Here is a 23,929-nt window from a genome sequence, read left to right on the forward strand (position 1 = left end):
TTGTGCTATCATTCAATATGGACCAAAATCTTTCCATGACTTTTATGAATCTGTACCATGAAATCCCACTCATTGCAACGTGTACTTACTAAAGTGGCTGGTGAGCATATAACTTTAATAGCTTTGTAGACTATGCCTGAATTCATGACTGACACACACAAATAATACTGATGCTACCATTTAGCAGAAGCATTCAGCAAAGTGAGGAAGCAGATGGGGTAAGTTAATGGGTTTTATTTTACAACAAAAAGTGAAAAATGAGACTGAGCTCCATAAATTTAAACAGAAACCACCACATTAAAAGCGTGACCCTTCAGCTTTACGTTCTCTTGTAAACAGTCCTAAAGGCAAGAGACAGAACAAAGTATTCACAGTAAAAATAAGTGATCCGTCCATAATCACCAAAGCAAAAGTGTTTTTAGAAAATACACATGTAAATGCTGTTTGGTGCGGTGTTATGATCTTAATGTACTTCTGTATATATAGCAGCAAATATAGTAGGTGAAAGATTGGAGTCAAAATCAAAAGAAAAGCCTCAGAAGCATAAGCCTTCATATTTAGATACCCAGTCTGCCAGATTAGAGTGTAACAAAGTATAAATCACAGAAGTAACCAGAAGAGTCACCAACATGTATGTTTCATACAGTTCCTGACTGTACAGTGTTACTTACGCTGCCTGAGCCTTTGTTTTATTAAATCCAGTATAAGGGGAAAGTGTCCTGAACCTCATGGCTGTCCTGATTCCTCCTTGAGAATTTGTTGTCTGCATTTCTCTCTCAGTTTATCAACAGTCGACATCGACAGACTCTTAGGTTCTGTAAAGATCTTCTGCAAAGGAACATTTAAGGAGTGCTTAGGCTTTTTTCTACTCAAAATAAAAATAAAAACTACAATTAAAACTGTGTAAATACTTTTAACAGATTATCTTCTGCACAGTCTCATGGACTGGTGAAGTTAGAATAGCTGAAATGTAGCACTTCCCCATGAATTGTTTTTCTTTTTTGGGAAGTATTCTTTAAAAAAAGATGTTTTATGACCATAAGTAGTGTCATTTTTCTCTGGCCCCTTCCTAACCGTCATTGTATTTGGCAATCTCACCTGCATAAAGGTGTGGCAGTCTAGAGTGAAAGCCCCAGAAGTGATCTGTTTGAAGCATTCGCACACGTCAGGCAAAGAGCGCGCTCTCAGGATCTCTGCCTGGTGGTGAAGTATGAGAGTAAGAGCCACGCGGAAAAGTACTTTGGATCCCTCGTAGAAAAGACAATCCCAGACCCGCAGAACAGTCTGCAAGAATAAGACAGAAGGTGGATGTCAGTTAAATGATCGCCACATGCTTCTAGTTTGACCCCTCCACTAAAGCGCAGCTTTTGCCTCACCTCGATAGGGAGTACATCGATGTAGAGGCAGATAAACCAGCGAGACACCACCAGCGTCCATATGCCAGGGTACTGGGCCATGAGCTGTCCTACTGCAGGAGCTTTGACCTTAACCAGCTCACCAAGGACCTCCTGGTCAGTCTTCAGACCCAACATGGCCGGGGTGTAGTAGTCTGCAACACATTCAGATGAATTCCTCCTTTTCTTTTGCACAATTGAAAGCCATTGTAGTGCATTTATTTATTATAGATAATATTTATTATTATGTAAACTTTGAATTACATTTATTTATTTAACAGCCCTCCTTAAGGAAAAGATCAGGCTAACTGATTATTATTTTATCCCCAGTACCTCAGAAAAACAGACTCACATGCTCACAGTTAATTTGCTGCTTAATAAACTGAACAGAAATAAATAATGATGGTCTGGAGCATTGTTTTATAAAAGATCTCAAATTTTTATAGACCGAGTGTCAGTTTAGGAAGGCGCTATGAGAACTTAAAAAAAAAGAAAAAGAAGTAAAACGGAAGAGAAGCGCATCTTTGGTCTCGTTCTCTGCCGCCTTGACATTTTGCTGTACGTTTCCTTTGTTGTGGTTGCAAAATGTTAGCTGAGGCTGCCGCTGGCCCTCGACACGAACACTGAAAACCCTGCATCTCTAAAGTGGAACTGGTTTAACCTATGGAGCAACAGTGCAGGGTAGGGGATGTTTGCTGTGGGGTAAACAAAAACAAAAAAAAGAGCTCTGAAAGGAAGCCGACGTTAACTGTCACCTTACCTGGGAGTATCCTGCCCACCAGTGCATCCATAAGCCAGAAGGATTTCTCTTCGTCTTTCGTGATGATCATGAGGTAGCCTGCAATGAAGTTCATGCCCTAAAAACGAAAGAGCATGCTGTGGATCGCTTAGAATAAGAACTCCTGCTGTGTGTGCATACAGTATGCCAGGTTTTACATTGAATAAGTGCACTGACCAATATAAGAGCTAACAGATGAAGGTTAAGACGGAAAATCCTACACATGCATTGGTTAAATAAGGAAGTAGCCAGCCCTGATCTTTAGGTAAACAGACATGATCTTAGGAGAGTCAGAGCTTGTCGCTGACTGCATTTTCTTCACCTGACAGTAGCCCACTGTAGGATTATGGTGTCCGTAGGCCAGCAGCACATTGAACAGAGCCTTCTGCATGCCTGGCTCTGCTTTGCTCTTGAACAGGATGTTGTCAGGAAAGGTCCTGTGCATATCTTTTAAAAAGCAGAAAGAGTGAGTGAATTATTGGGACATAATTTAAGCATTGAAAGAGCATGCTGTATGCTGCGACAGTTTTGGTGCACCTGTGTGAATGGTTTCTTTCAGCTTGGTGTCATGCTCCATGTCCAGCAGAGACTGGTAATAACCCGGCTTACTCTCCAGCTGTTCCTGGGCACCACTAGCCGCCATCCAGATCCTGGCACGGTGCTCATTAGGCACACCTTTACGAACAAACCTCTTCACTGCCAAAACATGTTTTATTATTACCCATCACACGACCAGAGAGCTGGAACGAACAAGCAAACAAAACCCATGGAGGTGTCTTTTGTTTTTGTACCTGTGAAGTTCTTCTCCACATGAGGCTTCTCCTGAAGGAGCTTTGACCATCTCATGGACCTCCTGTTGAGGACATCTACATACTGATTCATCATCTCCTTGTAGGAGTCGAAATCGCCACGTCTCTCAAAACCGTAGGCGTCAATCCTGCTGGGACAAATTCACACAGTTCTCCACCAGTGAAGGTCTACACATAACACTCATAGACGCTGTGAAATCAGGATTGCCGGTGGACCTGCTTGCTCCCCTCCCTTCTTTCATTCTCCTATTCAGTGATGGCAGACTCTAAAACTGCCTCCACTGGGTAGGGTTTCTGTAGCTGAGTGATCAAATGCTCCAGCTGGATGAATAGTTAAGTGTTAAATTACTTCTTAGGGGAGCAAGGAGAAAAATGTAAAAACTCTGACAAGCTCCTGTCCCTTAAAAGCCAACAGGTGACAAACTTTAATGGTAGATTTACACGTTATAAGATGAAATGTGAAGTGGAAATACAAAAAGCTGAAGAGGAAGAAAGATGTTGTAAAAAAAAGAAAAGGTTGCCAGTGAGGAAGCTGCAGGCAGATATGCTGACTAAATAACACAGGCCGACAACAAAACAGATAAAAAAAGAAACAAGAAAAGAGAAAATGAACTTTTTAAAACGCAATGAAACAAACAAAGCTTACCTGTCACTGTCATCATAATCGGCCAGAGCCTGCATAGCATTTCCTTTCATTTCCCCATCCATTGTGTCTCATGTGCTAAAGGTAAAGTAGTCCAAGAAAGCAGAAAAAAAGAAAAGAAAAAGAAAAAAACAACTGGGAGCAGGAAGCTTATTCCATTTTTATTCCCTGGAAAAGAACCAGCTGCTGTCAAGGTAAATAACAAAGCGGTCTGAGTTTCCTATGGCTCACCTTACAGCAGCCACTGCTGAGAGGAGGAGCTAGTATGAAGAAACCCACAGGTAACAGCCACAGGCGTGTACTTCTGTTCGCACACAAAACAGTTGGAGGAAGAGACACTGTGGTGTTTGCTCTTATGTCCTCTGCTGGCTGTAATTCCAACATTTTATTAATTTCCTTCAGCAGGTAAATTTGTTATTTCTTTAAAGTGATTTGGAGCCAGACCCAAATTTCCAGTGTTTCAAAGCTGATCTGTTTGGCAGACATATTATTAACACAGAGATGATAGGTGGACTTAGCCAATATTTTATATTTGGAATACATCGTGTTCTGAAACGTGTAGCCCGAAGTAATGAATTATTAGACAGCATTACTGTGGATCAGTCTCACCTTACTTCAACATTATTTTTGACAAACACACAGACAGCTGGCATCTAAAAAGCCTGATATAAAAGACTGTATATATAAGATGGACACATGCCTTTCCATTCTGTTAATTTTAACTTGGCATATTTTTCGTGTTGTATGGCCATGTCCTGTGTTATAAAGTTTAATAAAGTTTAAACAAAAGACTAAAAAAGATGGGGATGGATGTAGCCTCCAGGTCAGAAAAATGACCTGAAATGCTGAAGTGCCTTAAACCTGCATTCTTCTTTTATGACCTCAGTAAGCCCACTGGTAGGTTCATGTTCTCATATGACACTTTTAAGTCTCAGTTTTAACACAAACTGACTCGTTTGTACACTCTAGTCCCAAATAGACTCAAAACTGGTAAATAAAACAGTGAACACTTTAGCGCGTGGCTGCATTAGTTACTACAGTATGAGCGTGCAGTGTCACTCACCGCCTGTGATTTTAAAACACCAAGAATGCTCATCCTCAAGGCCCCAAAACAGGACTTTATAAACCAGTGGGTGATTTTATGGGGGGTTACAGCCATCTTTTATACACAGTTTTGGTCTACACTCCACACTCTGTTTTTAGCTTAATTGTCTCACCCTTTGGTGGGTAGTACAGTGCATAGAGTGACGGAGAAAGGCTCAAAGTGGACTCAAACCCAGGTCACTAGCCCTCAGCGCAACCAGTTGAGCTATAGTGGCACTCCACACGGAGTACTCTTAACAATATATGCGCCATACAATTAGTTTAACTGCAAACAGATTTAAAAAAAAAATAACAGTCATGTGTCCTGTTTTGTGGAATCATATTATGAAAGTAATCTGGATTTATCTCCTCTGAAACAACATTGTTGTACCTTCCTATTTCACTTATTTTTAGTCAGAAACTTATAGGAGTACTGCAGTTATTAACAGAGCTTTTACTTTCTAATTATTTACAAAGATGATCCCTGGAAATAAATAGATGAACCCTTAAGCCATATTAGCCCTAAAAGAAACTTTGCTGGAGTTGAATTACTTCTGGTGAAAAAGTATTTTAATGATACTTGAATACATTTGATTGACCTATGAGGGTAGCTTAAATAATTCAACCTACAAACATAAATGTGACTTGCCTCTAGAAGTCAGCGTTGTGCATGAGTTGCATATGATCCCAAAGCAGATGATGCCACACAAGAGAACGCCACTTCAACTGCTTGTTAACAGAAATATCTAATCAGCCAATCACGTGGCAGGAACTCCATGCATTTAGTTATGTAGATAAGGTCAAGGTGACCTGATAAAGCTTAATCAAAGCATCAGAATGGGGATGAACGGTGATTTAAGTGACTTTGAATGTGGCAGACAGGCTAGTCTGAAAAACTGCTGACCTACACAATCATGTCTTGAGTTTATAGAGAATTACCAGAAAAACAGAAAATATTAAATGAGAAGCAGTTTTCTGGTATTTCCAAACATTTCCCCCCCTCAGTGTCGACTTGCCTTCACTGTAACTGTGCTTTTTTGTACTCTTTAGCAGTTGTTTTTTGTATCTGTGATATTAAGCGTCATATTTCTCATCAGCAGCAAAAGAGCTAAATACACACATCATTATGGAAAAACTCATGCTTTATTCATCTTTCGTAAATGAACAATATTAGGCTACTTACACGATGTATCAACAATATTTTCTATTTTTCACTACCTTCAGGAACACTGAACAGATGGGGTTAAACAGAAATACAAATATCAAACAGACAGATTTTTAATCTTAAGGCTTACTTTGTCGTCCTGTTGTCGCCCTCTTTAGTGTCCTGATTTCTGTATTAAGGGCTTTGCACTGCCTAAACACACAGATATGTGCCATGCAATCCTAAAGGTCAGTCGTTTCCTAATTTCAGAATTTCTCTCAAGTGCTGCTAAACAGTTGTTTAAGCATAAAAAACGCATCAAAGTGATGAATTGATAAAAAACAAAATTGCTTCTGAAAGAAAGTCGACTATGTGACATTTAGGATTCAAGACCCACTCCCCACTGAGATTATTCAGACAACACAACCCCATATCCATGATCTAAATTAAAGTACTGCCTTTACTTTAGTGAAAATGTATTGGTGTAACCAGCCAGGGGTGACGTAAAATGTGTTTCAACATGCTTTTGATGAGAAGCTCACAATTCCATGACTTAACAGAGCCACCTAACAATTTAACCAACAGCATATCATCCACAATATTGAGGCATCCCGTTAGAGAACTTAGCATTTACTGTACATAAAACAATCATCTTTTGTATTTATAAATTGAACATATTTATATTATTCTTCATATAGCTCTCTTTGTAAACTGTCCCAATAGATACAGTATGTACAGTAAAAACTGCAACAGTTCTGTTGGTGCTGGTGTAGTGAGCACTCTGTCCCAAGGTTAGAATAAGACAATAAGACATGGGAACTTTGCACAGTCACTCAGAGCTTTGAGACACGGTTGACTAGGAAGAATCTTAAAACACACAGCTTCTCCAGTCCATTCAGAGTACACGCAGCCAGTGAACCTCCTCTCAGTGCTGTGTCTATGCCCACCTATGGGGGCTGTAGTGCTCCTCCTGGAGCAGAGCACAGGGGCATCCAGGATACTGAGAATCTGGCAATGTCCATATGACGCCTCAGACTCAAGAGGGCAGAAAACGTGGCCAGTTGTTCTCGTAGTTTATACTCAGCTCCCTGAAAGGTGGTTTCCTGACAGTTTCAAGTGCTTCGGTTTTCACTCTGAAGTCTACAATTTTCTTTTTTTTTTTCTCTTTTGTACAAGTCTTAAAAAAAACTATCAAGTCACTGTAAAAGAAACAATGTTCTGGTTTTCCAGAGTCGGGATTAGATTTAGAGAGTTTTGCGTTTTGATCCTGTTACAATTGGTCGAGCGAATTCCACAAAATCATCTATAAGGACTGGCCAAGCTCCTGGGTGAGAAACACCGAAATATCGTTAGTGTCACAGTGATGGACGAGAGCTAAATATGAAGCATGTATTATCGATTGTGCCGGCTCACCTTCCTCATCATAGTTTGACATGTCGTCTGCTATCATGTTGCCAAAGTCCAACAACAAGTTCCATGTGTCCTTTGGGATAGATCGTTTATGGTGTTCCTGAAACGAACGAGTCCTGGTAAATTCACAGGTGCAGAAACAGCTTCACATGTTTTCATTTCCTTCCATCTTTAATAATAGATTTTTTTGTCACTGTAAATAACTGATGGACTGAATTCTAGAGTTCTGTTTCAACCAAAACACCAGGGACAGGTTGCACCAACTGTACTTTGCTAAGCCTGGTCCAAACACCTAAGTCAGTATTTCTGAAAAGCAGTCTTGAGACTGGACTTTACGCTCAATAAAAGAAAAAAATCTGTAACATTCTCCTGATGTCCGCCTAATTTGTCAGTTCTGCTTTGGAGTAGATTTGGAGGATCAAAGTAAACAAAATTGCCATTACTGACACAGAAATAAGAAAATTAAGAGCTGTGCAGGCAGCGCAAGAACACACAGACGGCCAAGTCCAACTTTATAACAAGCAATAAGAGAGCTAGGAAAGAAATAACGAGCACAATAAATCATACACTAACTCAGACAGCCTCTGTTAATGAAACGATGCAAAGAAAAGTGGAAAAACCAAACAAAGATGTTTCTTTGAAAAGAAATCCCTTCAAACCAGCACAGCTAGGCAGATTTTTATTAGCAGTATATAACTGTTTAAGTTGCCAGAGTGGGTGTAGTTTTGTCGGACAGCTGCAGGCTTGTGGTCCAAAAAACCAAACAAAAAACTGCAAGTCATGGTACAGCTCTTCAGTATGTTCAAAAAGATAACTCCTACAAGTTGAAACCACTCAATCACCCCCCTGGCAGCAGCCTGCTTATGTTATCTGAATAACTCTGACATCTAAATGTCTGTTTGCCTCAAACATTACGCCACTGGTACTTTAATGTAATGTGCTGTGTTGACTAAGCTGTCGGCAGAAATGGTCTGAATTTGGACTTTTACACCTGCTTCGGACTAAGATTCTTGAAAAGTGCAGGGTTGGTGGAAACATCATGGTGGAAACAATCTGGTTTTGCCCACTAGTTTTTGTGATCACGTAGGTATCTAACGGAATAATGGCCCAGGCCTCTAGAATGGATTCCTCCTTAATTAGAGGATTAAAATGGCTTAAAGTTTGGCTAACTGATTTAAAAAAACAAAAAAAAAAACACACACACACATTTTATTCTGGAGCAAATAAAATGCCACTTAAAAAGGTTTAAAAAGAATTACAATCTTGGTGACTTTTTGGGGAAAAGTGAACACCTTTTTAGGTGTAATGAGGACATCACCTGACCTTTTTCTCTTAAAAATACCAGTAGTAGTATCTCAGCTCTTAGAACACAGCTCCTTCCTCACATTTAAAATCTGTATACATACATCAGTGTAAAAACAAACAAAAATAAAAAATAATTTGCACTTTTTTTTTTTTAAATAATGCCCCAAATATCCAAACACTGCGCCTGCCAATAAAAATCAACATTACGGATTTCTTAATAAGCAAAAATTCAGGGTCCATCGTGCCCAGTTTTACTCCTTTGACTCACCAAAAGGAATCTATTCCAAAGATCGAGGAATTTAAATCGTCCCGAAAGGACCAGGTTCCAGTAGGCTACGGCCATCTCCAAATCTACACAAATGAGACAACTTTGTTCAGATGTTTGTGAATCTATAATATTAGTCAAAAATCTATTGTTAGGTCACAATCCGTGAACTTACCGAGACCCTTCTGGCCAGGATTTTTGGCAAAGTTAAAGGTGAATTGATAGAAGTCCTTGAACTTTCCACTATCTTTTAGCTCTTGTTCTAATCTTGGCAAAAGTGCCTTCAGTTTTTCTGGACTGTCACACCTAGAAAAAAAAGAAAAGAAAAGAAAATATAAGCAGCACATACACAAATCACAACACATGGACAAACAAAACTGTTCTAACATTCAGTGCCCTGAAAGCCTACTCGGACACCTGAGCCTCAAAAGTCAAAACACTGCAACTGTTTCATTGAGTCGTTCCACGAAGACACAGTATACCCAGGCTGTGGGCGGATGTATAAATAGACAGCCTTCCCTCCCTGGAGCAACACTAAGAGAACCGCCATGCGTAGATACTTCAGTAAGAGTGTTTTTGTCCCACTTTAGAGCGTGTCACGTGCTGTTCATGTCAACACTCACCCCAGCTCGGTCATTCCATCCATAAACTCCTTCTTGGTGAACTCACACTGAGTGGCGGCACGAAACTTCCACGCTATAACCAGCACAGAGATGCTGGCTGGATCCAGTGAGAGGTCGTCACAAAACTGCTGGATCCCATCAATACCAATCTTATTCTCATCCTGGGGATCTATCAAGACAAAAACACAGTTTCACTCGAAATACTCAAGCAAGCAGTGTCTGTAACTCTTCTGGAATAAGGATCTTTACACTGTTCTTGTAAACAAAATTACAGCCTTAAACACTGTATTTTAAGATCCTACTTGCCTTTGTAGCGATTGTAGAGCTGTTCCAGCTTCTTACGGTCTACTGAGGTTTTCATGGATTCCTTACAGTAAAGCTCTGGATTCTGAAAATAGTTGTCTGTAGCAACTTCTAGTTTCCAGTCATTCTGTGTGAGACAGTACACGGCCGTTTTCTCCCCAGCCTGTGTGAAGGACATGAACTGCCGTACCTTGTCCCTCTGCGAAGACTTCAGCTTATGCTGTACAAGTACAGGACAGGGGCTGTCAGGCACCGGTGCAATCAAACCAGTCAGTACAGACAGAACCACACAAATGCAGAGCGACACACAGACAAAAACACACAGCGAAACATAAAACTCCACAGGCATTCAGGCAACAGGAAGAAAGACTGGGACACGCTCAGGAATACTCCGGCACATATTTCAAAAGGTTAGTCAGTCACGCCGACAAACGCGCTACAAATTTTGAGCCAAGACGCGCTGGTAGTAATGACGTCCTTTCCAAAAACAAGGTGGGTTTTTCTGAAAGGGGTTGTTATGGATTCTCAAAGCACATGCTGTACCTTGGAGGGCCCCTCAGATAACTACATTCATACTTGTAACATGAGTAGGGACATAGGATGCCATCACAAGGACCCAGAGGTGCAACAAGTCTGGAGTGAAACACAAGCTGCCCCCCACCAGAAATACTCAACAAATACCCCTTACATAAAAATATAGAGTGCACTTTCATTACATAAATACTTATAAGGTGATTTTAATTCATTACGGACAGAAGAACAAAAGAAATTACTCAGTGTGCACTTCTCTTGGCTAAAATCAGTAATGTTCATTTAGAATAATCCACCACTGAATTATAGACAGCCATATAACAAGTTTTTATCATATCTTAGACCAAACCTTTCCAGAGATACTTGTGCTAGTGTGCAACTACCATCTCCTCTCCAGCAGAAATTAACCAGCAATCAATCATTAAAGCCATAAATCTAAAAGAAAAAATTGCCAAAAGTTATTTTAGCAGCTCCAAAGTCTAATTTCTACTATGAAAATAAAACGAATAAGTTTGGGATTGTGGACCGTTTGAGGACAAGTCTACCTAATATTTGTGATGCTGTATTCTGATCCAAAAGGTTAGAAAAGCTTTTAAACAGTTCTGTCTATTTTTGCAAAAAATAAATAAATAAAAAATCACCATCCTATGCCATGTCCTCCAACTAGCTGCAGCGTCTGAACACCTCACTGAAGATCAGCATGTCCTCAACCTGAGTTCACCGAGCTGCTAATAACTCCATTACTGATGGAGTCAATAACGATGTATGAAGTCATGTGTCTGTCCCGGTTTGCTGCTCTGGCAGCACGGATTATTGTTCTGTTACAGGAGGGTAACGTTGGGTTAGCATTGTCTTCACAAACACCAGCTAGTAACTTGCACTGGCTAACGTTAGCTGAGTTAGCCTCTCTCTCTGACATTAACGATGGGGTTAATATCACGGGAACAGACTGTCATTGTGGTTACGCGTTAGCCGGGACTTAACTCAAACGGCCCTGTGTGTGTGTGTCTTTGAGGTCCAGCGGCTGACCTGCTCACAGCCGAAGTTACCAGACTGCCAAAAAGGGACGTGTAGCTAATGCTAGCTGCTCTTAAAATATCCAACTGACCTTCCCTGTAATAGCAACGAACACGAGTAAATGGCCACTGTACGCTTGCCAAAACGCGACACATCATGTACTTTAATACCACGACAATAGTCTTGTAAGCAAACCTTACTGGCATTAAATCCAATGCCTGGGTTTGTGTTTATTTTGGTTACCTACCATTTTTACACCCGCTGTTTGACCAGTTTGGTAGTCCGACTGTCGTTCATTATACGCATGCGCGGAAGTCGCCGGATTGCATAAAAAAGATGAGGTCTGCGGTAAAGGCTCCGTTTGATATTTGCATTATTTGCGCTTATTTGATTAGAAAATATGGGCTTGTGCAAGTATTTGTCGCGCAAAGAGAGTTAAAACGACACTTTCAAATACGATGTTATACCAAGTGTAATACACAAACAGGAAAACTCCCTCAAAACTGCATTCAGCACTGTTAAAAATAAAACTCAACCCCACCCTTCACCCGCTACACACACAGACACACACTTGTTGACTGCCAACATCCTCACACACCATCCGCAACACAATACACACTGTAAAACACAGCATCAGTAATCCTCCTTCACGGCACATCACACCTGCCTTGCTCTGTTAGTGGCAGACATATGAACAGCTGACCGAAGAAATTTATTTAAACTGCATTAAAACAACGACTGTTGTAGACATCCAAGATTGTTAGGTGACCCAAAGCCTCAAAAAAAAAAAAAAAAAAAAAAAAAAAGTCAGAGCAGCCTTTCTGAAATGCCATTGCAGGGTAAGCACAGGTGTAATAACATTCATCATGGCACTGCTCCATTTAGAAGGGTCAGGGTTTATTGTGCTTGCCAGCTCACTAGAACGACTGATAGACTGAATATAACAGGGTTATAATTGAGTTTAACACTTACATGCTTATTGTGGTATGAGATGTCAAAGTGGTTATTGTGAAAAAGACCTATTTTGATAGCAACCATTAATGAATATGGCTATATTAGCAAGAAAAAAATCTAAAGTATTGTTTGTAGTGCTTTGGAAATGTATTGGGTTATGCTTACAGTGTTTACTGAATAAGATAACTAGCTTTGGAATAGTAAAGTTTAAATATTTTTAATACAAGTCGCATCCCAGACCTATTGAATCAAGAAATCACGTAAATAAAACCTGTGTGACAAAGTAAAGTAGGGTAAAAGACCTCAAACATCAAAACATCATGCAACCATTTAAAGAAACTCCAGAACAGATAAGAAACAAATTCAGTGACATCCATCAGTCTGGAAGGGGTTACAAGGTAATTTCTAGAGCTTTAGGACTCCAATGAACCATGGTGAAAGCCATTATGCATAAAAGAAGAAAACCTGGAACAGTGGCAAGCCTTCCCAGAAGTAGCCGGCCTACCAAATTTACTCCAAGACTGCATTAACGACTCATCTAGGAGGTTACAAAATAACCCAGGACAACCTCTAAAGAACTGCTGGCCTCACTTGTCTCAGTTAAGGTTTATGATTCAACAGTAAGATTTGCATAACTTCAACATTCAACATCAATCACCTCAAGGTGCTTTACATTGTAAAGACCCTACAATAATAAAGAGAAACCTCAAAAATCAAAGCAAGTGCACACTTTGAGCAAGTGCTTGGTGAGAGTGGGAAGGAAAAACACACAGTCTTGTAGGAATGAAGCCTCAAGAAGAACTAATTACTAAAGTTAATTCAGAAAAATTCCAAGGAGAAAAAAACTGCTGACCTAAAAGATCACAAAGGCTAGTCTCACATTTGCCAAAAAAAACCCCATCTTGATGATCCCTAAGACTTTTTGGAAAATATTCTGTGGACTGACGAGACAAAAGTTCCACTTATTGGAATGTTTGAGTCCCATTACATCTGACATAAAACTAATACAGGATTTCAAAAAAAAAAAAAAATGATATCAGAGGATTGGTTTATGCATCAGGACAACGATCCACCCCCCAAACAAACAAAAAAGACAACATCCAAAAACGTTTTTGGAGTGACCTAGTCAAAGTCCGGGCTTAAAGCCGATTGAGATTCTTTGTGATGACCTTAAACATGCCATTAATGCTCTGAAACCCTCCAACGTCGCTGAATTAAAACAATTCTGCAAAGAACACCAAGGCCTTGGTGTTCCCCCGGAAAAGGTGGAAAAGGTAACTAGGGAAAGGGAGTTTTGCTTAGGCTGTTGCCCCCACAACCTGGTGCCAGATACACATAAGAAAATGAATGGATGGATGGATGGATGGATGGATGGATGAATCTATGGATGGAGAAAGTTTACCTTGCCCAGCTTTTCAAGAGTTACAAATACACAACTCATATGATAATTCAAGCAAAGAAAGGCAAACGATTAAACCCTTATGAGCGAAGAAAAACATTTGTGACTACTTTATTAAAAAAAATTGTATGGTAACAGGGTTAAATGAGAGTAACAGGCCTGCACAAGATAACGGGGTTGAACGGATGTATTACTTTTATTTGTAGATTATGTCATACATCTGACAAATAAATACTCAGGACTACACAGAAATGTTGTTTATCTTTATATAATATCTTATATATTTTTTAACATGTTTGAAATGTTTGTTTTATATGTACAGTAACAGGATTGCAAATCAGTGCTGATATTAGAGTTTTCTCAGAAAAGGATGTAAGCTGATAGTTGACTGTGAAAGTCAAGAATAAATATAGAGATATAAACAAAGGAATTAAACTTTTAAATTAATTTCTATTTTGGTAATATAAATATCAAGGTTTGCATTGGTTGGAATGACACAATCTAGTCAGAAAAGACTGGAAAAATACAAAATATATCACAGAGAACTGACCTTTCATCTAACCACGGTGTTAACACGCAGCTCAATCGTGTCACTGATTTTTTGTCAAGTCACTCACTGTTTAGGCTGCACATAGGGTTGCAGTGTGTAATGACTCTTCTTTAATATATAATATAAGTTGATGATGAACAAAATCAAAACAAGAAAAAAAGTGGATTTATAACTATTTTTAACTGTTATAAATTAGTTATTGAGAATTTGGCAAGAGAAAAAAAATGCTATTTTGATAGTTCTCAAGAGCTATTTTGCATTTAAATGATATTTTGGAATTGAACCACCTTCACACTACAAATGTATGTTGTAGTCCTTTGTGAGTGGATTGTATTCAAATTCATATGTGTGTGTGTGTGTGTGTGTGTGTGTGTGTGTGTGTGTGTGTGTGTGTGTGTGTGTGTGGGTGGAGTGGGGGCAAAGAAAATCTCCTGCATTTGTACGATGGCTCACTAACAGTGACAAAAGTGAGTGTTAAGACCTCTCCAGTGCACTTGCTATCACTGTTATTTGCACCAAATCAGGTGAAATTGTTTCACAATGACTCATGGCTTCCTAACTGAACAGATTTGCATCCCTGGAGATTAACTAACTTTGTGTTAAACCTTCGATACTCTGACCCCTTACTTATTTCACGTCTTGTCATATTAACACATTTTTTATGGCGCACTCCTGTGCAGCAGACGGCGCTACATGTATCACGAGGGCTCTGGTATCCACCAATCCAAAGAGCTCCAGGTTGTGGGCATGAACTATTTTGACCGCTTTGCTTTCGTCTCATTCGTGCTGTCCAATCAAGCTCCACTAAAGCGAGGCACCGCCAAGATCAGATTGTGAGAGACGCTGCTGTAGCAAGGCTAACGGAAAGTCGATAGGAAAGGCTAGCGAGCGATCTGTTAACCTGTAAGGTGCACCGGTAAGCAGCATCTACTCAACTGCAGCTTGTCACTCAGCTGACGCATATGATAGCACTGACGTTAAATATCTGTATGACCGTCTATTGTTTGTTAAGTATATAGGAAAAAAAATGTTACCGCCAATAAATACAAAGCTAACCGTCGAGGTAAACTTGTAGCTAATTCTGGGGTTGTCGATGACAGCTGGGGTTTAGCTTCTGTGCTAACCCACTAGCTAGTCAGTGGGCTAACAAAGCGCTGAAGCACCTACTTCTTGAAGTGCAATCGCGAGCTAGCTCAGTGTTAAAATAAACATTTTAATAATAAAGTAAAGTACCTTTTGCATTGCATTTAATATATCCTCTTTCAAGTCGCTAACTTACGGCATGTAGCTGACGGTAACGAAGTGAAGAGCAAAGCTAGTTTTTGCGGTTCATGATGATTGTAATCGACCTGATTACAGTAACGTACTTGTATTGGATCCATATGCAACAGTTCGTTTGGAAGCGAACCTTATAAAAACTAATATTTAAGTTTTAGACACCTCAAAATGGCCACCTTTCTGTGAATTTAGCGTCAGGAAAGTATTCGTAAGGCTCTTCGTGTTTTATTAAGAACAAATAAGAAAGGTTACGCGATTAAATGCGTGGAATAATAATAATAATGGTAATACTAATAAGTCGAGGGTTTAAATGTAACTTCCAGACAACAAAGCGTGTTATTCATTAGTTAGCTATGTGTTTTGATACTGGTTACTACACTGGCAAAAGGAGGTCAGCGGTTGACAATAAAACGCAATCAACTCACGGAGTATATACGGCTACCTGCAACTGGTATTTTAGAAGTTGTGGTTAACTGTGGCAAAAAAATTTATCGTCTGGATAAAATCCACCTTGCTGGCATCGATGGCAAACTTTGTTTACTTTTTCAGTCTCTTTGACTTGGAAACGATCACTCTTTGTACAGCTAGCACACAGCAAGTTATGCAAATCCTGTCATGGCTTGTTGTATTAAAAAATAAGCTTAAAAGTGAAATACTCAATGTGAATACATTATTTCGTACTTCAAATGAACTATATAATTGTTAAAAAGTATCTCGACATTTCTTAGTTTGTTTCCTGTTTAGTGGGGATTTAGACCTCCTCTTCCTCCATTCTCAAATGCCAACAACAACAGCCGTCGAGGAGACAGAGTGCACTCGTAAGCGCATACAGTCACCACAGTGAAGCTCATTCATCGTGCGAAAGGCACGTTCACTATTTTAAGTGTTAACCCATGCTGAAGTGTAGCTGGGATCTGCAGCACGGAACCAATAATCGCAACATTTCTACATGAATCGTCTCAGAGCGTGCAGGAGCTAACTAGTAAGCTAAGACCAGCAAGCTGGGTCTACCGCTAGCTGTTAGCAGCTAGCTGCGTCCAACAAAAGATTGTTCGTGCTAATCGACATATAATATGACCGCTGTTACAGTATCATGCAGCCACAGTGCCTGGAGCCATATAGTGCCTTCTCTGTTGCCACATTATCAGTTTAGCGCTGTTGTGATAAAGTTCGCTTGTTTGCGTGACCTGTAGCAGAAGTTGGACGGTGCCTCTCCTCCGGACGTGCTCGGTACCTGAAGTAGGCCTTGTGCACACTTAGCGTAGTAAAAGTTGTGAGCATCAAGGGATGGCTTAATATGGTTTCCTGCATAAAAAGAACACTTAAAAGTACTGCTCGGTGGCTCGTTCACGTGAGATTGGTGTGAGAAGCGTACATGTCTGCGCATTTTGGATAATAAAACAAACAGTGACGCTAACATTGGTGATGTAGTTAGCTTTCTACAATGTGCTCTTAGCAAGCAGACCAGATGGGCCTTACTTCAGAAATAAGTTTAAATTTCCTCTCCAAAACAAAGTGAAACACAGCTTAGCTTGGGAAACAGTATTGGGAAATATAATGTTTGGGTCAAACTGCAATTTTGTCATTATTTAAGTAATAGTTTGTTCTCTTTCTGTTTGCAGGGGTCTGAATAGTGACTGGCAGAAGAAAAGTCTTTTTAACCTAAAGCATACCTCTTTTCGGTCCTTTGGGATCATGGCTAAAGATGTAAGTAAATATATACATGGTTTCATGAGAAACATCAGGCTATTTCTGCGGTGTCACTTAAGTACTGTAGCTAATTTGGGTCCTTCAGTTTACTGGCTGCACTTAGTCTTGTAGTGTTTTCTTTTCTTTTTCTCTTTAAATAGACTGTGGGATTTGTTTAGTGACTTCATAGTGGAGTGGTTTATACATTTGCCTTACAAAAGATCCCCTGTTAGGTCCTGGAAGGTGACATAGTTCCATTGAATCAGGAAGGGCATCCGGCGTTAAAACTGTGACAAATCAAACTTGTGCAACTCGCTGCGGTGACCATTCGTAAATAAGGCATCAGCCAAAAGTAGCTTCTACTGTATGGAGTTTGTTTAACTTGACTCGTCTTCAATTCTTTGGTTTCTGTAGTATATTAAGTTGTTCTCTTTTACAGGCTGGTCTAATTGAAACCAATGGAGAGCTAAAGGTTTTCATCGATCAGAATCTGAGCCCTAGTAAAGGTATATTTTATGTATATTTTACAGAAATTGTGCATATGTGATATGCAGGGCTTTCTAAGCAACATGTACAGTCTAGTTTAAGAGGCAGCAGAGCTGTTTGTTGGTAGGTGGACAATAGGGGGCAATGGTGTTTCATTCAAAAGCTTCCCTCATTAATGATCTTCTCATGTCTCCTATAAGGTGTCCTGTCCTTGGTTACTGTCCAGCCCACAGCTGCCCCTGTGGCCAAACAGCTACTACCCAAAACCCTTGGGCCATCCAATGTGAACGTCGCTACACACATGCAAAATGTGCCACACATGGTGAGTGAGGTCCTGTTAAGTCAGCATTATGTGGTTTCTTTTCTCTTAAGGCGTAGAAACCCTCAGCAAATTTAAAGAATGCTTTGGCTCTGCTAAATATTAGCTAGATGAATTTTTGTAGGGTTTTACTCTGCTTTATATGAATGTTGTATAAGCCCCCTCCATTATCATTGTGAGGTGACCGGGGAGAGGGTAGCTGGAGGCAGTTGATCCTAAGCTCATCAACTCTACAGTCAGCAGGATTACACCCATCATCCCATTATGTACAAGGAATGTATACATAACGGAAATCAGCTTAGATATCACCTTACTAAAGGAATAGATCACCCGTCTTCAAGATGCCTCACATTGCTGTTAGGGATGCAGTTTTTTAAAGCTGTGTCTTTAACTGTCATCAGCCCAATTCAGCATCAGGTTTTTATTAGTCATCATAAATGACTGAAATTCTAAAAATGTCTTATTTCTCCCTTAAAGCTGTATTCAAACAATCGCCAATGATGATTTTCATGACAAACCAAATATTTTGCTTACAAAGTCAAATTCTGTCAAATGAAATAACTGTCATTTAACTTTACTGCTTCACCTGTCAGCTATCTAATGCAAGGCCAAATGTATTTAAATCATTCCTTATTGCACTGAGGGTAGTTATAGCTTTCTGCAAGGTATCCTCAAAATGACAGAAATCAGCAGAAGATGCGCGTCCTAAAGAGAGTGAACAGAGTCCCACCTTGAGTTTATGTTCAGTGTGAATTGGTTCTTGTAGTTAAACATAAAATATTTAAGTGTGAGGCTTTAGAAGAAATATTACATGTCAAGATTTGAGTACATGAGGTTTTAGAGGAGAAACTCATTGTTGATGACAACAAAAGCATGACTATCAGTGTGTGTTCTTTTTCTTCTCTGTGGTCTTCCTGTAGGTGATTGGAACACCCCAGAGGCCTACCGTATCGAACACCATTTTGGTAAACAGTCCACACACACCCAGTTCCCAGTTCCTCACACAGAGTCAACCAGCCGATGCCTCTCCTTGGTCATCAGGGTAAGGCTTCAAATTGCCCTTAAGATTTTAAGCTTGGGACATTATTGGTGAGCTCTGTCCAGATTAAGCTAAGCATTTTAGAATGGGTCAAGTCTGATAGCTATTCATAGCAATAATAAAAAAAAAAAAAAGTGAATGCCAGATTGCCACACATCAGTGTGTTTGTGTTCATAGTGACGTGGGCTCGTTTTTTTTTTTTATGTTTGCAGAAAACGTGGGAAGAAAGGGGAAAAGAATGGGAAGGGCTTGAGGCATTTTTCCATGAAGGTGTGCGAGAAGGTGCAGAAGAAAGGAGTGACCACGTACAATGAAGTGGCAGATGAACTGGTGGCAGAATTCAGCTCATCAGACAACCACATGTCACCGAATGACTCAGTGAGCACTGCCGCTGTGTGATACTGTTTCAGTGATGCAGACTGATTACTCCTGATGAAGATATTTTAATTCTAAGATATATTTTTTAATGTTTTGAATTGCGTCCTTTTTTTTCTCTCTCATTTCAGCATGTGTATGACCAGAAGAACATTCGGCGACGCGTTTATGATGCACTTAACGTGCTTATGGCCATGAACATTATTTCTAAAGAGAAAAAAGAAATCAAGTGGATTGGTCTGCCCACCAACTCAGCGCAAGAGTGCCAAAACCTAGAGGTAGAAACGCACAGCGAAGACAGTCACTCCTGCTTTTGTTACCAGTGTTAAAACGCTTTTATTTCAACTGTAGGTGGAGAGACAAAGGCGGCTGGAGAGGATTAAGCAGAAACAATCACAGCTTCAGGAGCTCATACTGCAGGTTGGATTTGAGTGCTGGTACTTGTGTGATCAAAGGGGGGCTACAATTATAGTCTTTATAGTGGTAATTGTGCATCAGGGCTGCAGAAGACGCTTCATAAATACCCCACGAACTGATTGGCCTCTTTAGATTGCTTTTGTCTGCGTTTTGTCTCTTTTTGTGATGCTGGATCATAATGAATCAGTAATAAACAGAAGTTCTTCTCATTGAATCTCTATATATGCAAGTAGCACATGCAAAATGGCAACTTAAAATTGTTACAATGTAAAAGAAAAAATTAGTATTAAAAAAAAAAAAAGCATAAATATATCCAAGAATGCTGTAGTGCTACACTTAGTTCTTTGCAGCTGTTTGAGTTTTAACTTGTCTTTGATCTTGTCTTACAGCAAATAGCTTTTAAGAACCTGGTTCAGAGGAATAGGCAGACAGAGCAGCAGGCAAACCGACCTCCACCTCCCAACTCCATCATCCACCTTCCTTTCATTATTGTCAACACCAGCAAGAAAACTGTCATTGACTGCAGCATCTCCAATGACAAGTGTGTGATCATCAGCTCTGTTATTTAAAATGCTGGCACTTGGAATAATTTGTAACTGGGGGGGGGGGGGAAGAAATTATCCAAAAAGTGGGGGAGGTGTTCACATTTTCATCGAGGCGCTGGTAGTGCTTCACCGGGCTGTATTTATTAGGGCTTTAATAAATAGTTGCGGAACAACATGTACTTGACAACAGCCCGTCAGCCACATAAGCTGCTTTATTTTTTCTAGCCATGTGACATGATTGTATGTAATACCTTGGAGCTGCATAGGTGGGAAACTCAACTATAATTGCAGGTTAATTGTGTTCTGGTTCTTGGCAAATAAGCTAAAAGAGGCTTGGAAGCCTTCTGTCAGTGCAAAGCCATTATAGTGTGGTATCAAGATGTGCATTATAACAATAACTAGAATCTCCTCATTTTTAACTCAACATTTCAGTGTGTATAGGATTAGTGGCTGACTTGAAGAAGTAAATATGAGGCCTTCCCACATGCAACTAAACCAGGGGTGTCCAACTCCAGGTCTCAAGGGCCGATGTCCTGCAGGTTTTAGATATCACCCTCGATCAGGACACCTAAATCAACTGATTAGTTCATTACCAGCCTCTGGAGAACTTCAAGACATGCTGAGGAGGTAATTTCGTCATTTAAATCAGCTGTGTTGGATCAAGGACTCATCTAAAACCTGCAGGGCACCGACCCTTGAGGCCTGGAGTTCGACACCCCTGATCTAAACTAATCCCCACTTTGTAGATTAACTTTATTTTGAAAGGAATACTAGTAGCTGTCCTCAACGGGCTAACTAAAATACTGAAGAACCTTTGGCTAATTTCTTCTTAGCCAAAGGTGTTGAAAATGGGACCCATGTTCTATTCTATTCAGTATTCTGTCCTTGATTTGGTACCCATGATCTTCTTTAAAATTAGAACGAACACTTGTTTGGATAATTGACCCTTTCCCATTTTTCCACTCTTCAGGTTCGAGTATTTGTTTAACTTCGACAGCATGTTTGAGATCCACGATGACATCGAGGTGCTAAAACGTATGGGCATGGCCTGCGGCTTGGAGGTGGGAAAGTGTTCTCCAGAGGATCTGAAAATCGCACGTAGCCTGGTGCCCAAAGCTCTAGAGCCTTATGTTATAGGTAAGTGACCAATATCCCTATGAGTTCGGCCCCCCTACCCCCCCTGGAAATTACGCCCCTGGTACTTGGTGCAGTTGTGAACACAGTAATCACACTTGGATGGGGACCAAACAATTGGACCAAGACCCTTTGGAGCAGCGGTCTCCAACCCCTGGGCCACGGACCGCTACCGGTCCGTGAGTCATTTGGTACCGGGCGCAAGAGTTGAGGCTCAGGTGGGAAACTTATGGTTTTCAGAGTTTTTATTAGTTTCTATCGTTTTTGTTTTTTTTAATCATTTTTATCGTTAACTCTGTTTCCCTGGGTCTTTTCCCCTGTGGTGCAAAAAAGGTTGGGGATCGCAGCTTTGGAGGGCAGGGTCTTGGGACACTTTATAAAGAAAATAAATTAAAAAAAAAAAAAAAAAAAAACCTCCAGTGCGGCTTATGGTATGATGATCTGACCTAACTACCAGGTCTGCATTTTCTGAAAATGAGTGAAAAACAGCTACACGTTTACAAACTCGTCAACTCGGTCTAGAGTGAGAGGTGAGAAAAACAAGCTTAGACAGAAACTGCTTCAAAGGGTTAGTCTTCATCTGCAGTTAAAGTAGGCAAGAATCTGATTGTGCTTTCTGAATCCCTTTGTTCTATATCTCTTATCCCCACTCAGGTCTGCAAATAGTCGAAGGTCTTCATTCTAATTCATTTTCTCTTTATCCAGAAATGGCCAAAGGTCCCATCAGTAACGTCTACATCACTGGAGGTTCCTCTGCTAATGGAGCCCGTTACCCTGCAAACAGGTAAGAGTTGCTAAATGTGATGTAGCTCTAATGTGCACACTGCTTTTTCTAACATTTCCCCATCCTCTTATGCAGTGATGGCTGCACTGATGGCACCATGGCGTCCAGTTCAAACGATTCTCACTACAGCGGGTCTCGTGTGGAGACTCCAGTGTCTTACATGGGGGATGACGACGATGAGGATGAGTACGATGAGAATGACGATGAAGACTAACCTCCCTACACCTCGCCACTCCAACAAGCACAGTCTTCAAAACCACCCTCACCGTGGGAATTTAGTCCACTGTCGTGTGTGCTTTTTTTTTTCTTTTCTCCCCTCCGCCCTGTTTACCTGTATTTCTGTCTGGCTTTCTCAGGGGTGTCGATGAAAATTAAAAGAACAGAGGTGTTTGCACCCACCTTTTTCTGCTCCTGAGTCACCTGCACCACAGCTCAGTGGGAGGTGTCGTCCAAGGGAACTGTAGTCTTTGTCCCTGCCACCTGAAGTCTTTGTCTAATCCACTTCTTAATAAGCCATCCCACTAAAAAGCAACTCTAAGGCCTACTGCTGTTGGAGAATGTATAATGTACCCGTTTGACTTATAATTTTTTTTTCTGCAGTTGCATATGGCAGACATGATCAAAATGTTCCAAGGTGGCCAAAGTGTCTGCTGTGAGATGTGTTGTTAGTGCAACACCATGGATTCGGAATGGCTTAACACAGATGCCACTGCATCACAGTATGGGGCTCCATCACATCTCGTCATGCTTTGTTTGTTTTGTTTTGGTTTTGTGTTCTGAGCAATTTGAAATGGTTTCCCGATTGTTTTTGGGCTGGCTTCCTTCTGTTCCGTAGGCAGCTGCTTTCCTGATCTTCTTTGCTAGTTTTATTTGTATTCCAGAGTTGAGGAATTCTCCATCACCGCCCTGTTAATGCCTTGGTAGTGTTTACAAAATAATGGCAGCAGCGAGGTAAAGACTTTCATAACCCAGGCTCCTAGGTAAATAAGCTTTCTTTGTTAATTACATATATGAATCCTACAACAATTGTAGCTTATAGTTTCCTTTAGAGGCCAGTGGTAAAGATAGACCTACAAAAATTATTGATGTAACAATGTGTGGTTGTATAGGTCTTTATGTACACCCTTCAAAGATCTCCCTTTTAAAACTGAGCAACACGTGTACTGACTCTTCCAAATACCTTTTTCTGTAATCTAATATAAGTTTGCAAATTAAATATAGATTGTTTTAATAAGTTTGTATCCACAATTCATGATTTTTCTGGGGTTGGGGTAAGGTCGACTGTCTGTTGGGTTGGAAACAAAGTTTGCTTAAATAGTAATATGAGAGGTGAGCAGAAGGCGCTAGAAACGTCTAGCTGGGTCGTTGTCTCAACCCTGTCTATTAAAAGAACTGGGGAAGGAAACTAGCTCGGTTTTTAAAGAAGTTGACTGCTTGTCAAAAGAAAACCACAAGGGATACACTGCTTGGATGCCTAACACTTGGGAAAAGGATGCCTGACAATGATTATGCTGCTGCAGTGTGATTGGTTCTTACATTATGCTAGTTTGCTTTCTGTCAGCAGTTTTTAATTAGATTTGGCCAAAAACTGTGGATACACTGCAGATACTGGAATATTGGGGGGGGGAGCATTTATTTTAGCATCTGTTAATTCT

General features: G+C 40.3%; 3 protein-coding genes across 11 annotated transcripts; 1 reads left to right on the top strand and 2 right to left on the bottom strand.

The window, feature by feature from the left end:
- Positions 1 to 218: 218 nt before the first annotated feature.
- On the bottom strand, positions 219 to 3,837 carry LOC113007970 (growth hormone-regulated TBC protein 1-A-like). Of its 4 annotated transcripts, none has more exons than XR_003269968.2 (9): positions 3,628 to 3,832; positions 2,964 to 3,109; positions 2,710 to 2,868; positions 2,495 to 2,619; positions 2,155 to 2,251; positions 1,377 to 1,549; positions 1,099 to 1,284; positions 672 to 828; positions 219 to 341 (listed from the first exon to the last, which is right to left on the bottom strand). XR_003269968.2 is itself a non-coding variant. In XM_026145061.2 (8 exons), the coding sequence occupies exons 1-8, from the start codon at positions 3,687 to 3,689 to the stop codon at positions 727 to 729; spliced, it is 1,050 nt and encodes a 349-aa protein (XP_026000846.1). In that variant the 5' UTR covers positions 3,690 to 3,837; the 3' UTR covers positions 219 to 726. The 4 variants fall into 4 exon arrangements, 2 of the variants coding, with proteins under 2 accessions (XP_026000846.1, XP_080147173.1); XR_013902477.1 differs by having other exon boundaries at positions 2,964 to 3,112; positions 3,628 to 3,826; XM_026145061.2 differs by having other exon boundaries at positions 219 to 828; positions 3,628 to 3,837.
- Positions 3,838 to 5,831: 1,994 nt separating this feature from the next.
- dcun1d2a (DCN1, defective in cullin neddylation 1, domain containing 2a) lies at positions 5,832 to 11,688 on the bottom strand. 3 transcript variants are annotated; one of them, XM_026145063.2, is made up of 7 exons: positions 11,553 to 11,688; positions 9,761 to 9,977; positions 9,455 to 9,623; positions 9,007 to 9,137; positions 8,835 to 8,917; positions 7,265 to 7,361; positions 5,832 to 7,175 (listed from the first exon to the last, which is right to left on the bottom strand). In XM_026145063.2, exons 1-7 carry the CDS (start codon positions 11,553 to 11,555, stop codon positions 7,096 to 7,098), a joined length of 780 nt encoding a protein of 259 aa, XP_026000848.1. In that variant the 5' UTR covers positions 11,556 to 11,688; the 3' UTR covers positions 5,832 to 7,095. The 3 variants fall into 3 exon arrangements, with proteins under 3 accessions (XP_026000848.1, XP_026000849.1, XP_026000847.1); XM_026145064.2 differs by lacking the exon at positions 11,553 to 11,688 and adding an exon at positions 10,930 to 10,952; XM_026145062.2 differs by lacking the exon at positions 11,553 to 11,688 and having other exon boundaries at positions 9,761 to 10,213.
- A 3,296-nt stretch (positions 11,689 to 14,984) lies between these two features.
- tfdp1a (transcription factor Dp-1, a) lies at positions 14,985 to 23,508 on the top strand. Of its 4 annotated transcripts, none has more exons than XM_026144710.2 (12): positions 14,985 to 15,124; positions 17,109 to 17,193; positions 17,615 to 17,681; positions 17,862 to 17,983; positions 18,901 to 19,022; positions 19,232 to 19,397; positions 19,526 to 19,672; positions 19,746 to 19,814; positions 20,201 to 20,352; positions 21,327 to 21,493; positions 22,196 to 22,274; positions 22,350 to 23,508. In XM_026144710.2, the coding sequence occupies exons 2-12, from the start codon at positions 17,182 to 17,184 to the stop codon at positions 22,486 to 22,488; spliced, it is 1,242 nt and encodes a 413-aa protein (XP_026000495.1). In that variant the 5' UTR covers positions 14,985 to 15,124; positions 17,109 to 17,181; the 3' UTR covers positions 22,489 to 23,508. The 4 variants fall into 4 exon arrangements, with proteins under 4 accessions (XP_026000495.1, XP_080147175.1, XP_026000496.1 ...); XM_080291049.1 differs by lacking the exon at positions 14,985 to 15,124 and adding an exon at positions 16,245 to 16,351; XM_026144711.2 differs by lacking the exon at positions 14,985 to 15,124 and adding an exon at positions 16,252 to 16,304.
- The last annotated feature ends 421 nt before the right edge of the window (positions 23,509 to 23,929 follow it).

Source organism: Astatotilapia calliptera, chromosome 16 (genome assembly GCF_964374335.1).
Source record: "Astatotilapia calliptera chromosome 16, fAstCal68.1, whole genome shotgun sequence".
In the NCBI taxonomy this organism is placed as follows: domain Eukaryota; kingdom Metazoa; phylum Chordata; class Actinopteri; order Cichliformes; family Cichlidae; genus Astatotilapia; species Astatotilapia calliptera.

What these genes read in the sequence shown, in the direction of transcription:
- tfdp1a (XM_026144710.2), top strand. An exon ending in AAGAGTGCCAAAACCTAGAG is followed by an intron (nt 19,673 to 19,745) that starts GTAGAAACGCAC and finishes TTTCAACTGTAG; the next exon opens with GTGGAGAGACAAAGGCGGCT. An exon ending in TGCAGCATCTCCAATGACAA is followed by an intron (nt 20,353 to 21,326) that starts GTGTGTGATCAT and finishes TCCACTCTTCAG; the next exon opens with GTTCGAGTATTTGTTTAACT.
- dcun1d2a (XM_026145062.2), bottom strand. Translation starts at nt 10,106, where the DNA reads ATGCCTGTGGAGTTTTATGTTTCGCTGTGTGTTTTTGTCTGTGTGTCG. An exon ending in GATGGAATGACCGAGCTGGG is followed by an intron (nt 9,138 to 9,454) that starts GTGAGTGTTGAC and finishes TTTTTTTTCTAG; the next exon opens with GTGTGACAGTCCAGAAAAAC. An exon ending in TTTGGAATAGATTCCTTTTG is followed by an intron (nt 7,362 to 8,834) that starts GTGAGTCAAAGG and finishes CGTTCGTTTCAG; the next exon opens with GAACACCATAAACGATCTAT.
- LOC113007970 (XM_080291047.1), bottom strand. Translation starts at nt 3,689, where the DNA reads ATGGATGGGGAAATGAAAGGAAATGCTATGCAGGCTCTGGCCGATTAT. An exon ending in CTACAGTGGGCTACTGTCAG is followed by an intron (nt 2,252 to 2,494) that starts GTGAAGAAAATG and finishes TTTCGTTTTTAG; the next exon opens with GGCATGAACTTCATTGCAGG. An exon ending in ACTGCCACACCTTTATGCAG is followed by an intron (nt 829 to 1,098) that starts GTGAGATTGCCA and finishes GTTCCTTTGCAG; the next exon opens with AAGATCTTTACAGAACCTAA.